Here is a 14,823-nt window from a genome sequence, read left to right as displayed (position 1 = left end):
TAATTTCATATATAATTAAATGTTTTACTTTGTTCTCTTTCTGTCTATTTATTTATGTATCTGTTAATTTATGTTTAAGCTTGAAAGATGTGTAATCATGTAATTGAACTAACTTATTCAATTGATCATAAGTAGTATGTTTTTATTGTTATTTAAGTTTTTTGTTGTTGTGTTTCTGACCTCCGGCCAGCAGGGGGCGACATGCAGACCTTTCCCTTCACTCCTGCTGTCGTAAGAACGGCCGTCAGTGAACAGAATGTGTCGCAAACCACTCAGCAATGGCCGCTCAGTGACAACAACTCAAACTACTGTTCTCTGATGTTTAGCTTTTAGTCTTTAGTTTGTGTTAAACTTCAGTTGGCGGTTAAAGAAAATGTCGTCCTCTGTGGAGCAGCTCGTGTCGGCCATCTTGGAGGAGTTCATGTTGACGGCGGTGACTGAAATCTGTCAGAGACTCAAAGTGAAACTTGATGAAAACTCGAAGACTGAGGTCAGTGTCACAGACAGCTGCTTATCAGTTATTAGCTTTATCTGTTCGTTATTATTGTTATTATTATAGGTAGTTATTAGAGGCCAGCGTAACTCCCAACGTGAAACTCTCATGAAAGCATAAAACAGTCCTTTATATGAAGTAGATCGAGTCTGAATGATAAGCGGATGTACAGGAGTGAAGCGTTTGGCTCTCTGTCATGAACTATGTCAAAGAGACATATTTAACATTTCTTCAGCTTCATAGCTGCAGGTTTAAACGTGTTTTGAAGCTTTTTGTTTCACGTTGAGAAAAGTCAAGACCTTCATGTTGAATGAAGTTGCTAAAATGTGGATATATGTCTTTACATTTTCTCTGTCTGGATCCGATTATTGTGTTTGACGAAATCAGGCTCCTAAAGAGTTGTTGTGACCTTTGACCTCTGACACGTTTGTCTCCTTTGGCTTTTGCTTGATTTCTAGTTTTTGGGGGTCTTAATTCTGCCTGTTTTTGTGTGTTACATCTCTGTCTCCTCTTCTTTTCCCGGTAAACCACTTTATAACATCTGTAGCTTGATGCTGTGATTTTCACTCAGTGTCCCGTTTATTAGTTCATCAAGTCTAAACTCAGTCCGTCGAATCCAACAGTCCTGTAATCAGTCCTCCTTCATGAAGTTCTCATGTTCAGTTTGTGTTTTAGAGCTTTGATTCAACTGAAGGTTTGTGCTGCTGTTGAACTGTATGTTTTCTAACCTACATGATTTATTGTGTGTGTGTGTGTGTGTGTGCGCGCTGCAGGAGGAGCTGCTGGCTGTGATGAGGAGACTCTGTGAGTCTCTGCTGCAGGAGCTGAGGAGGCTGCTGGAGGAGAACCAGGAGCTGAAAGAGGGGCAGCGGGAGGACAGTAAGAACTTAATGAACTACAGCATGTCATCAGGAGGAGCTTCATGAGTGCTGATGATCTCTCTCTCTCTGCAGACGCTGCAGTCGAGCCTCTGCAGGACTCCACCCCCCCTGCAGCTGAAGGAGTCACTCAGGTAGAGGTGAACCACCAATCAGACGCTCCTACAGGTGAAACCAGCCAATCAGAGCAGATTCCTGCGGCAGGCGGCAGAAGGACCTTCAGCTGCAGCGTCTGCAGCAGCAGCTTCTCCAGATGGACCAACCTGAGCGCTCACCTGCGGGTCCACAGCAGAGAGCGGCCCTTCACCTGTCCCACCTGTGGGAAAGCTTTCTCGGCCCGGAGCAGCGTCAGAGTCCACCAGCTCACCGTGCACAACAAGCAGCGGCCCCACAGGTGTTCTCATTGTGGGAAGGTGTTCGGCACCCGCAGCCACCTCAGGACGCACCAGACGTCCAGCTGGCGCCGCCGCAGTCGGCCGCTCGCGTGTTTGGCCTGCGGCAAGACGCTGGCGGCGAGGTGCTGCCTCCGAGAGCACAGACTGACCTGTCAGAGGACAGACAAGAGCTTCAGGTGTGCAGAGTGCGGGAAGGAGTTCTCCAAACACAGTTACCTGTCTGCACACCGGAGAGTCCACCTGAAGGACAAATCGTTCAAATGTCCGACATGTGAGAAAGGATTCACCACACGTCGCAGCGTCCACGTCCACCAGCTGACCGTCCACAGAGGACTGAAGCCGTTTACCTGCAGCGTCTGCAGGAAGACATTCAGCCAGCAGAGTGGCCTCAGAGCTCACCTGAGGACACACACAGGTGAGCGGCCGCACACCTGCGAGCAGTGCGGGAACAGTTTCTCCAGCAGGAGCAGCCTGACGGTCCACCACCGCGTCCACACTGGAGAGAAGGCCTTCATCTGCGACACCTGCGGGAAGAGCTTCAGCGTGTCGGCCAACCTGCGACGCCACCGACTCGTCCACTCGGGCTGCCGGGCGTTCAGCTGCGACGTGTGCGGCCGCAGCTTCACACAGGCCGGACACCTGAAGGTGCACCGCGCCGTGCACAGTGGAGAGTGGGCATTCATCTGCAACGCCTGCGGGAAGGGCTTCAGACAGCGCAGCGCTCTGCTGGTGCACGAGCGGAGCCACAACGGCATCAAACCGTACAGCTGCAGCGAGTGCGGAAAAAACTTCTCTTCATCTGCGTCGCTGAAACGCCACCAGCTGGTCCACGGCGGGCAGAAAGCTCACACCTGCGACGAGTGCGGGAAGAGTTTCACCAGCGCCCAGATCCTGAAGACTCACCTGCAGCTGCACACCGGCAGCAAGCCTTTCTCCTGCGACGTGTGTGGGCGTAGCTACAGCTCGCTGAGCTACCTGAAAACACACAGACGCAGCCACTCGGAGGGGAAGCCCTTCAGCTGCGCTCAGTGTCAGAAAACCTTCTACACGCAGGCCAGCGTGAAGCTGCACGAGCGCACGCACAGCGGAGAGAAACCGTACGTCTGCGAGGTCTGCGGAAAGAGCTTCAGCGTGTCGCAAAACCTCGTCCGACACAAACGCGTCCACAGTGGAGAGAAGCCGTTTGAGTGCAGCGTCTGTGGGAAGAGATTCAGTCAGAACAACAACCTGAAGACTCACCAGCTGGTTCATACAGGACAGAAACCATTCAGCTGCTTTGCCTGCAGCAGGAGCTTCACCTCCACCAGGAGTCTCAGAGAGCACAAGTGTGTCTCTGCCTGAAGCACCGCAGGAGGGCCGAGAGTCACGGCGTCACCCTGCACTAGCGCTTGTTGTTGCTGAGGAAGAATGTATCTGTTTTTATCTGTTAAATGTGATGAATCTCCATGAGTCCAGGATCATGTGGTGGTCCCTCTGGTCTCTCATGGAGGGTCGTAGAGGTGCTTGAAATGATGCACCTGCTCAGTCTTCACGTCGCCTACTTACAACAATTCAGAGGTGCAGGACCACGCGCTGCGACAACTTGCGGAGCCCTCGGCATGGCGCGATGATGTCATTTTGGGAGCATGGACCCTCGCGCCGGGGGCACTACGGCGACCATAAATCCAGCTTCAAGCCTTTATAAAGAGTCGGTCTAGACCTGTTCTATTTGTAAAGTGTCATGAGATGACTTTTGTTGTGATTTGGCGCTATATAAATTAAATTGAATTGAATTGAATTGAAGCGGTTTCATGCCGGACACAGTGTCCCTCACGTGAGGGTCCGTGCTCCAAAAATGACGTCATCACGTCATGAGTGTTTGGGCGCCTGTGAAACCAGACCGGCCGTGCAGGAACCCTTTACAAGCCCCTCTACGAGCCCTCCATGAGAGACCAGAGGGACCACCACGTGATCCTGAACTCATAGAGAGATTCCCCACATTTAGTAGATAAAAACAACTACATTCCTCCTCAGCCACAACAAGCTCATCGACATCTGCAGAGCTGAAACGAGGCTTCAGACAGGAGGAACTGTGGAGCAACAAGATGTCCTGGACAGTCAGAGTCCTGTTCTCCTGATGTCAGTCCTTGAACTTATTCCCTGAGAGCTCAGAGGACATTTTGGAATTTGAAGGATATTTTAAATACTGAATGAAGGACTGCAACAAAAAAGAAAAGAGGATCCAAAACAGTTCACATTTGAACTTTCGAAGTTACTCTGAAGATTCTAACTCACTTAAAGCTCAATGCTGATATTTTGAATATCTTTTGAATTATATATTTTTTGCTTTGAATACTTCAATTTAAAGAAATATGAAAATGAACATTTTGTTAGGGCCCCCTCTGGTGGTTTGGACCAGCTCTGCACTTTAATACTCAACAACTGTACACTGGAGAAGTTTAATTTGATACAAACTTTAAATTATCTGAACATTTATTTTGTAAGAGTGTAAATATTTTGGAAATTGTCAAAATTTCTTTTTTTTTGAGAAAATATGTCATGTTGAAATATTCAGTCTGGAATGAAACACAGATTCAAATAAAAGACATTCTGTTTCACACTTTATTTTAGTTTAACATTATTATGACCTCCTGTAGAGAGTTGGACACGCTGCTTGGCTTCATGTTGACTTCTGGAGATCAAACTGAAACTCTGACAAGAGAATAAAAAGCCAGAGTTGTATCAAAACTTTCAGTTCATATAAAAACTCTGATCCTGTCCTGGTTTATTACTTTGAAGGAACAAATAAAGTAATGTGAGGGTGAAATGACCAAATTGAGGAGATAATATAAATATATGGAGTGAACAAATGATCAGAAATCCTCCCTGACATCATCCAGAATGATCTCGACATGTTTGTAATTGTGTGTAAATAGATAAATAAATACCACATTCATTGTTAAAAAATGGAAGTTTTAAAATCCCTCGTTTTCTCTTTTCAGGAATTTTAAATCTTGTTCAACAGTCCTGAAAAAATGGCAAAACACAACCTGTTTTTTATGGCTGGTGAATAATATTATTTATCGTTTTTCTTCTAATTGACTCTTTACTTTTTATGTTAGTTTATCAAATTATGTATGTATTATTTGTTTTCTTTCACTATTTTTGAAGTTTTTTTATTTGAATTCTTTTCTGTTTTGTTTGTATTTTTTAAAACTTCCAGAAGCGTTTGGCGGTGGGTCTTTTATTTTGAAGTCAGACCGGAAGCCGTTAGTCGTCATCGCAAACAGCCTCGGTAGGATGTGTCGGCGCTTCTGTCCGGGTCTACTCCCTCTGTACCCGGGTTAACCTCAACACAGCGAGCCGTCCCAGCTCCAGGCCAACAACTGATCCGAGCCGAGCCGGGTTAGCCGTCCGAGTCCAGCATGAATGAGACGGAGGGGCTCCGGTTCCGGCGGGTGCACAGACCGCAGGTCATCACCGACGAGCTGCCGGAGCATCGTTACAAGGGATCCGGGTAAGATACGGAATCAGGGCCGCTTTCTGACCCACGTCCCGGGGTGGACACTAAAACAGAAACACCTGAAAACAAACGGTAACCGTGATGTAATGAAAACGTCACAGCAGCGTCATGGACACGGGGCTCAGGCAGCAGCTGCCTCTGTCAGGCTGATTGATTATTGATCATGTCAAGCTGATTTCAAACAGGAAACTGAACAGAAACCGATCAGGTTATTGATCACTGGAGCTCCGCTGCTGTTAGCTTCCTGCTGAGATGACTAATCGATCAGAAGCTGAATGATTTGCAAATCATCAATACATTCAGCTTAAACTAACAAGAACACGTTCTTACAGCTGAGCTGCCCCCTGGAGGCTAAACACAGTAACTACACGTTTACCTTCTGACGCCTGACTGACTATGAACTAATGTTATGGGATAGAAACAGCTTTTAAACACAGTATCTGCACATAGCATGTTAGCTAACGAGACAGCTAAAGTAAGTGGAAGCTACATCAAGTGAAAGCTAGCTGTTAGCTAGCCTTAACTAAACCTGAAGCTATTAGAATCAGAAATACTTTATTGATCCCCGGAGTCAGTACTTTAAAAAATACTGAGTTAAATAAGGAATAAAGGAGAAAAGTAAGAAAAAACAAGAAAACAAACAGGAGCGACTGTAACAGGCTGCATGCACGGTTGGCGCATGTGCACTTATAGGTTTGGTTATCGGTTTTCTGAAATTGCAAACTATCAATTCTGATAAACTGACATTTTGGTTAGTCCACATGATATATAAGGTAGCTGCTAACTCAAGTCATGATGTTTTGTCTCTAGTAGATGTCATGTGATTTGGTGGTTCGGCTTCCTTTAAATCAATAAGTTCATGTATTATATTGATTTAATTGTAAATAATAATACTCACACAGATAGAAACTCATCAAACACCTCTCAGGTTTCATGTTGTATTTCTGAAGGATTTGTCCCAGAGGAGGCTGGTATAGTGAAAAGAGAAGAGGACCGAGGGTAGAACCCTGAGGAACCTCAGAGAACATAATGTTCAGTATTCAGGTTGACGTGTTTCTGTGGTGGTCTCCTCCCTCAGCACCTACAGCGGGAAGGTGTTCCAGGTGACTCTGCTCACTCTGGGTGGCTTTCTGCTTCTTCCTCTCCTGGTCATCATCCTCATCCTGGAGTCTCCCATCCATCCTGAAGTATTCAGGTGAGCCCCCCCCACAACAGGACAGGAAGGTCATTTAATTTGTTAAAACATTCAGAGAACAGGACCTCTGTGATCTCTGTGAAAGTCAGAAGCATAAACCAGCCCCTTCTGGTTCAGTCAAGACCAGTTTTAAAATAAAGGGTTTTACCTGCAGGCTCTCTGGTCACGTCTCTGAACTTCCACCAGTGAGATGTAACTAAGTACATTCACTCAAGTACCATAAGTTCGAGGTACTTGTACTGTACTGAGTCTGTCTACTTCTCCTGCACTACATCTGTACAGCTACTAGTTACTTCCTGTCCAGTGATAAACCACGTATCTCCAGATGTTTGTGATGAGCTGAAGGATGAAGAGTTTCTTTATGTGTTGAGAACTTTCTTTTTTTCTTAAAAAAAGTCAAATGTGATATTTCTAGAAAACGTCTTCTTTGAGAGTAACATCACAATGTTTGCTGGTACCCCCTGCTGGTTGCTTTGTGTCCTGCAGTCTGAAGGAGCCTCCGGTGATGAAGGGCTGCTGGGAGCCCAACCTGAAGCTCCGAGAGGCTGAGAGACTGTTTGAAGACCAGATCATCGGACCAGAGTCCATCGCCAACATCGGAGGTCAGTGTGACTTTAGTTTGGTTGCTCATGGTGGGAACTGTTGGGTCTCTGTAATAACATTATTACTCATTATCTAGACCTGCTCCATCTGTAAAGTGTCATGAGATGACTTTTGTTGTGATCTGGCGCTATATGAATAACATTGAATTGAATTGATTTAGTTTTAAGTTTAGTTTAGTTTAGTTTCAATGAAATGTGACTGGAGTAAAAAGTGAAAAGAAACACTGACTGTCTGACTTTGCTGCTGCCAGAAGGTTTCATCACATCTCCTCAGTCTGGTTTCCAGCTGCAGTCTCTGAACCAGACCCAGACCGGGTCCCGCTGACCTCGTTGTGAAATGGGCTCATGTTGAGTTTAAAGTCCAGATTTCAAAAAGGTCACAAAAGGACGTTTTGACAGTTTTCTCATCTTTATGGCTTCATACTCAACCTGAACTTTAAAGCTGGACCATGAAGAACATGAGGAAGACTTGACTTGTTTGTCTCTTCTGTCTGCAGATGTTTTGTTCGCTGGAACAGCCGATGGGAAGATCGTGAAGCTGATTGGGCGAAGAATTCACACAGTGACGAGACTCGGACAACTGCCATGTGGTGAGAAAAACTGACACTGAGGTTAAGTTTAAGATTGGGTTTAATTAAGTTTAGCTTCAGGTTTAGTTCAGTTTGAGATTCAGGTTAGTTTTAAAGTTTAGTTTAACTTCTGGTTTACTTTGGTTTAGTGGGGTATAGTTTAATGCTTAAAGGTCCCATATTTTGCTCATTTCAGCTCTATATTTTTATTCTGGGACTCCACTAGAGCAGCTTTGCATGATCCACAGTTCAGAAAGTCCTTATGTATCTTCTCCTGGCCCTTCCTGCAGCCCCCCAGTTCCTCCTCTGTCTGAAACAAGCCGTTTGAGACAAACTGAACAACCTCCAGAAACCTGAAGAGTAGTCCTGAGCAGAGCGCTCCAATAACTCAGGCAGACTGAGCGGGTGGATGAGCGTCCCTGTACTTGGTGGGCGTGCTGTGATTGGATCAGATGACTTGCTGGGGGTGTGGCTGAGGGCGGTGACTGTACAGTTGTGACATCACAACCTTACGGAAGTCCTGACGGCTCGTTTTACAGGCACAGTGTCTGAATACGGGCTGAGTGCGTCACAGTGTTCAAGGTTTTGTTTAGTTTAAAGGGTTAGCTCATTATATGTTATTTTAGTTTAATGTTTAGTCTAATATAAGGTTTAGTCTAAAGCTTAGCATAGGTAAGTCTAGTTTACTTTTAAACTTTTAAAGAGAGACTTGTTAAAAACTCATTAAGATAACAAAAATAGTAAACTAAATGCAACTAACATGTTCAGTTGGAAGTTTACCTAAACTAAAAACTTAAACTAACTTAAACTAAGTTTTTAAACTAAAAACTTAAACTAAGTTTTTAGGTTAAATTTAGTTTAATTTGGTTTAGATTGGTTTAAGTTTAGTTTAGCTTCATTTAGTTTTAAGTTTAGTGTAGTTTGGGTAGAAAGGGAAGCCGACTTTGCTGCTGCTCTTCACTCAGTCAGTGAGCTCTCACCTTTAGACTCAGACTGGTTGCTTCATTCTGGAGTTTTAACATTAACAGTCAGACGTTTCTCAATCTGACAGTTTAAAGCAGCGACGTGTTGAGACATGATTGTTGCTCGCACGCTTCTGTTTCCTCGTCTGCTGGTTTCAACACCGAACACACAGATGAACTCAACTGTGACCTCAGTGTGTCATATATCATGTGTTATATAAAACATATACAACTCACTGTGCTTCACATTTATATAAAAAGAGAAATGAACACGGAATATTAAAGGAGGAAGCCGTTTACAACCAGCAGGAGTCAGGTTTTATTGTGAAACAGGAAGTCAGTGCAGAGATGTGAGGACCCGCTTGGAGCGGTTTACAGGTTGTTACTGATGTTTCAGCTGAAGGAGGTGAGAGGCAGCAGGTGTGTCAGCATGGAGCTGAAGAAGACATTCACTGAGGGTTACAATGAACTTATTGACATGAAGTTATTAGGGTTCATCCTGAACCAAACTTCATGACAATTGATCCAGTTTTTATGACTGTGTGTCCTGCAGGTTCCAGAGAGGAGGAGTCCAGCTGTGGGAGGCCGTTGGGGATCAGAGTCGGACCCAACGGGACTCTGTTTGTAGCCGACGCTTACCTGGGTCTGTTCGAGGTCAACCCCACCACAGGTGAGACAGTGTACTGCTGTTCCTGACCTTTCTGCTCCCACAGACATCTCTCACACCTTGAGCTGATTTTGGAGATTTTACATGTTTTATTCTTTATTCGGATCCACAAAGTGGTCTCTAGTCTTCCTGATTTCTCCATACAAACAATAAAAACAACAATTTAAAATCACACCGGATCAATAAAACAAGCCAAATGTAAACGTCAAGTTCCAAAATAATAACAAGTTCCAAAACAGCAAAGACTGAAGTGACATCTGTGTGAGGTTCATCAGGTTTTGTTTTAGTGAATCTATTTTAATGAGTCTGAAGAATCTAACTTTACTGATGTATTATTTATTATTTATTTATATTTACTTTAAGCAGAAAAGTTCTCATCGTATAAATTGTTCGTGGATTTGACATGTTTTATAGTTTCCGAGATGTTTCATTTTTAGCCACAGAGGAATCTAACAGTACTGTTTTTAGTCTTCTCTGAAACATTTGATGAAATCTTCATCATATCTGGATGAGCCCCAAGTAACATAAAGTTAGGAACCCGTGATGTTTGGGAGACATGAAGGTCTCAGCTGAAGGATTCATGTCTCTCATACTTTCACTGCTTCAGTTAAAATGCTGCTCAACAAATGTTTTGCGTATTCTCAAAAATAATGTCTGTTATCAGCCGATCAGTCCTCTCAGGATGACTGTGTGGACACTGGACACTGGACACGGGACACTGCAGCCTCTGAAACAACACAGTGTCTTGTTCTAACACAGTGTTGGTCCACATGATACTGTATATATTTTTTTGATCACCTCAAATGATGCGACACCAGCTCGGTGTTTATTAACCCGTCCAACAGAGACACCACAGTGAGTTACTGTAGTAGTATTATAGTATTGTGTGTATTGGCAGTATTAGCACTGCTGTAACATGAGTCTTGTTGTTACCTAATTCAAGATTCAACATGTTCTCTTTCAGCAGCAGCTTGTAGCATTAAAATGCACGTTAGTATTATTATTCTCGACTTGGATTATTGGAGTTTGTTCAGCTCATGGACAGACTCGTCACCATCCACACTTCATCCACTTTGTTTCCTGTGCAGGTGATGCGACCAGGTTGGTGTCGGGCGGTCAGGTGGTCGCTGGCAGGAAGCTGTCGTTCATCAACGACCTGGCGGTGACTCAGGACGGGAAGAAGGTGTACTTCACCGACTCCAGCAGCAGGTGGCAGCGCAGAGACTACATGCACCTCATCATGGAGGCCACCGCCGACGGACGGTACGATAAAGGAAATTATTTACCGTAAATTCTCCAATGGTGGCCAAGGCCTTTATTCGAAACAGGTTTATATTCCACACCTTTATTTGATTTCTATGTGATTTATATTTTAGTGAGAGTCCTCCAAGTTTTAATTTCCTGTTGACATAAACTCAGCACTTCCTCCATGTTTACCTGTTGTCTTGATGAATTCAGTATAATGTCCACAGCATCATATGGAAGATTTATGATGCCTAGTAAATAAAACAAATCCATCAAGTCATTAAGATAAATACAACACACATTTAAATCGTTTTAATTAGAAAGGGTTAGGGTTAGGGTTAGGGGTTAGGGTTAGACAGTTGTTCTATGTTGCTGTTTTTGAGTTTACTGGGAAGGAAACTTACCATTAAGCTTCACATTAAAAGCCTCCCGTGGCTCACCTTTCCTGTTGTTGCGTACTGTCTCCTGTCAGAGTGTTGGAGTTCGATACAGACAGCAGAGAGCTGACGGTGGTCATGGAGAACCTTCGATTCCCAAACGGTATCCAGCTGCTTCCTGACGAGGAGTCGGTGCTGGTGGCTGAGACCACCATGGCCCGGATACGCAGGTAACACAGCTGCCTCACCTGTACCTCCGCGACTGTCAGCTCAAAGCATTATTCTTCATTAGACTATATATTTTATATTCATTTTTTCCAGATACCCTAAAAAGCAGGTTGGTTAGTTAGCAAGCATCTGTGAGTGCGTTTACATGAACATCAGGAATAAAATGCGGCTTGTGGAGAATCCTGATGTAAACATCTGGATATGTTACTGGTGGAAACCTGTTTCCTGTAAACACCTGATCCAGGTTTCAGATCCGCCACGTGAACCGCCCTGTCCTCAACTCAAGTTACATCGTTAGGAAAAGTGCTTCACAATCAATCATCAAATAAAAATAAGCTTCATAAGTCAAATCATGTGAGATCTAATAAAAAGTGGCCACACAACATTGAATGAATTAGATTGAATTAAAATTCTACCTATAAGTACTTCACAAATAAAAACAATAAATGTGCCACATAACATGAATTAATTCAACTGAATTCAATTATATAAAAGTTATAACGTGCTTCAAAAACTCAAATGAAATAAATAAGGTATAAATAAAATGTATCTAATACACGCTGAGCAAAAGCAAAGACAAAGTTAGACTATCAGGTTTATTTCTTCGTCAGTTTCTGATCATTAATATTGATTAACTCTGCAGCTCAGCCTCTCTCTTTGTATCATGTGATGAAGGTTGTATAACACTCGTGATGGAGGAGGACGTCAGTGACGGTAGCTCTCTTTGTTGCCACGGAAACAAGCTGCCGGCCTCGTTTTACCAGCATCAAGAGTGTGTGTGTGTGTGTGTGTGTGTGTGTGTGTGTGTGTGTGTGTCAGGTCAGTGGTTGTAGTGGGAGGTGTCGTCGACTCGTTGTTTTATTTTCACCATGAAGACACTTTGAGCTCAAACTGCAGCTAAATTCAATATAAATACAGCTTTATATATATATATATATATATATATATATATATATATATATATATAAAAAAAGTGCTACACAAGATGAAATAAATGAAAATAGATTTTTTTTAACTAAAAAGCCCATAAAGTACTTAACAAATCAAATAAATACAGTCATTACCTGTTTGTACAGCAGCCTCCACTTCTGTCTCTCTGGTAACTCTCTCTGTGTCCTTTATTCATGACCTGTGGTTGTAGCGCCCCCTATAGCTGAAGCACTGTTGTTGTTGTTGAAATGCATCCAGACAAAACGTACAGTCTGACACAATTCGTCCTGTGTGATGTGTGACAAGATATGGCGTCCAGGCCGTCGGAGTGCGTTTTAAAACGGTCAGAAAGGGGCGTTGGCTTACAGGTTATACGTTTCTTGAAAGTCTGGTAACCAATCAAATCTTGTTTCCAGGAGCTCCCCAGTTTTAATCTTAGGGGACAAACACCAGATCAGGAAACAGCCTCTATAAACCGTCTGTGTCTTTCTGCGTCAGAGTCCATGTTGCCGGTCTAAACAAAGGCGGGATGGACACGTTCATTGACAACCTGCCCGGTTTTCCCGACAACATCCGTCCCAGCTCGACCGGAGGTTACTGGGTGGCCATGTCTGCGGTGCGTCCAAACCCTGGCTTTTCCATGCTGGACTTCCTGTCCCAGAGACCCTGGATCAAGAAACTCATCTTCAAGGTAAAAAGAGAAAGAGAGAGACCAGGTCCAGGCTTCCAGCTGGTCCTGGACTTTCTGGGACTTGATGGAAACTTTCAGAAACAGGAAAGTTGAAGTTTTCAGAGATATCATGGAAGTTTAGAGATCCAGATCAGCCAACAATCATAGATCATGCCATCAATGTGAAGTACCTATCAGCGTGGCTGAACTATGCATGTCCACGTAGAGACAAAAAAGACCTGCAGGTGTCCTCGTAGAGAAGGTAATGGTCTCATAACTGGAAACACTCTTGTGAATGTTTTGTAGTCTGACTGGCTGCTCTGTGGCCCCAGCGAATGTGTCCCCAGATGGAGCTCTGTCTGCAGAATGTCCTGGAAGTTTTCCAGGAATATTGCAAAATGTATTTTCACCCAGGTATTACATCAGATACTTTTCAGACTGGAAAACATGAACAAACCAAGAAGGTCATGCAAAGTTGCGACGTCTGAAATTTGATATGAAGGTCCTTTTTTAAAAGAGGCCAGACAGTTTCACGCAATAAACAAACCTCCATTTTTCTACCTTGCCATCCTTCATCATCCCTTCCTAACTATCTCCTTCCCTGCCTCCTACATCCCTCCTTCCCTCCCTCCTCCTTCCTTCCTTCCGTTCCCTGTCCTCCCTCCTCTCCAGCTTTTCAGTCAAGAGGTGCTGATGAAGTTCGTCCCTCGGTACAGCCTCGTGGCGGAGCTCCATGACGGCGGCATCTGCACTCGGAGCTTCCACGACCCCAACGGCCTGGTGGCGGCCTACGTCAGCGAGGTTCACGAGTATGATGGGAGTCTGTACCTGGGCTCCTTCCGCTCGCCGTACATCGCCAAACTCGACCTGCACAAGGTCTAAAAACACGACGAACATTCAGACGGACTTTTCTGACTTCTCTGTGTGCCTCAAGGATTAGTATGAAGCCTGAAACTGTGACGCAGCTCTTCAACACTGATGTCATGATGCACCAGGAGGTCAAATGAAACCCGTCACAGGTGGTTTGTCAAACTCGGATGGGGGTCGATCAACTTTTGTTCCACAATGAAATTTCTCGACAGCCAGGGATTAACACAAAATTAGGTTCAAACATTTATAGTCTCCAGAGGATGAATCCCAATGACGCCACCAACAGGACAGTCTGGTAGTCCGAGTGTTGGCAGATCTCTGCTTTGTTTTGTTTTGCAGACGTCGTGGACCAAACACAGGCCGGGTATCAAACTTTAATACCTGAAATGTGTCTGTAGCTTTGACAGTTGACATTGAAGTCTGCTCAGATTCATAGCTTGTTGACTTCTTCTGGAAAGTTCCCGATCTAAATCTCTTCTCTTCAGTTTTAAAGTTCTTGTTCTCCTGTTTGTGTCCAGACATTAACATTTGACAACTTGGGCTTCTTTTGTTCAATCAAAAAAATCTTTTTATAGGAAAACATGTTTATATTTTTCAAGGTGAGGTATCTAAAACATATTGTTTAGGTATTGGTACTGAAACTCAGGTTCTGATCGGCTCAAGTGTCAAAGATGTCAAAGGATGGCCGGCCCTCCAACCACTCTTACCTGGTGAAAAGAGAATCGAACTAACCGGCTCAAAAATTGCATGCAAGTTAGCTCAAGCTAATTAACTCGCTCACTAACTGGTTGACTTACTCACTAGTGGGTTAGCTTGCTAGCTTGCTCATTGTATCATTCACTAGCTAGCTAGCTCGCTCGATCAGTGTAGCCCTATAAATATAACCTGTGTTGGCAAACAGGAGGAGTTCTGTCCATTGTGTTGTCTTTTTTTGTTTTCCCTGTTGATGTTTCGGGACACACAGGTCATTTCTTCTTTCCTCTCCCCCCTGCTGCGAGCGTGTTGTAGATCTTTGTAGGCCATGAGGCGTCATGTATGTTTGGTTTTCAGACACTTCTGTATTGTTTAGCACCAAGTCGGACATATCAGAGCTTTCAGAAAGTTCCGACTTGGATGTTGATATAAAAGTCAGAAACTGACTATTATATAATGTTTAGCATGTTAAGTGAACACGTTAGCAGTAGTAGTATTTAGCATGTTATCTTGTTGAAGTGCTAAACATTACTAAATGTTAGCATGT

General features: G+C 44.0%; 2 protein-coding genes across 2 annotated transcripts; both read left to right on the top strand.

Moving 5' to 3' along the window:
• Positions 1–373: 373 nt before the first annotated feature.
• Positions 374–3,107, top strand: LOC139294549 (zinc finger protein 665-like). Its single transcript, XM_070916465.1, has 3 exons — positions 374–490; positions 1,273–1,372; positions 1,447–3,107. Exons 1-3 carry the CDS (start codon positions 374–376, stop codon positions 3,105–3,107), a joined length of 1,878 nt encoding a protein of 625 aa, XP_070772566.1.
• A 1,992-nt stretch (positions 3,108–5,099) lies between these two features.
• Positions 5,100–13,595, top strand: apmap (adipocyte plasma membrane associated protein). The gene is made up of 9 exons (XM_070915614.1): positions 5,100–5,262; positions 6,347–6,463; positions 6,950–7,065; positions 7,563–7,655; positions 9,150–9,266; positions 10,352–10,526; positions 10,981–11,115; positions 12,542–12,734; positions 13,386–13,595. Exons 1-9 carry the CDS (start codon positions 5,171–5,173, stop codon positions 13,593–13,595), a joined length of 1,248 nt encoding a protein of 415 aa, XP_070771715.1. The 5' UTR covers positions 5,100–5,170.
• The last annotated feature ends 1,228 nt before the right edge of the window (positions 13,596–14,823 follow it).

The sequence above is a fragment of the Enoplosus armatus genome, chromosome 12 (assembly GCF_043641665.1).
Source record: "Enoplosus armatus isolate fEnoArm2 chromosome 12, fEnoArm2.hap1, whole genome shotgun sequence".
NCBI classification, from domain to species: Eukaryota; Metazoa; Chordata; class Actinopteri; order Centrarchiformes; family Enoplosidae; genus Enoplosus; species Enoplosus armatus.
Note: the sequence above shows the minus strand (reverse complement) of the source record. Positions and strands in the feature narration are given on the sequence as shown.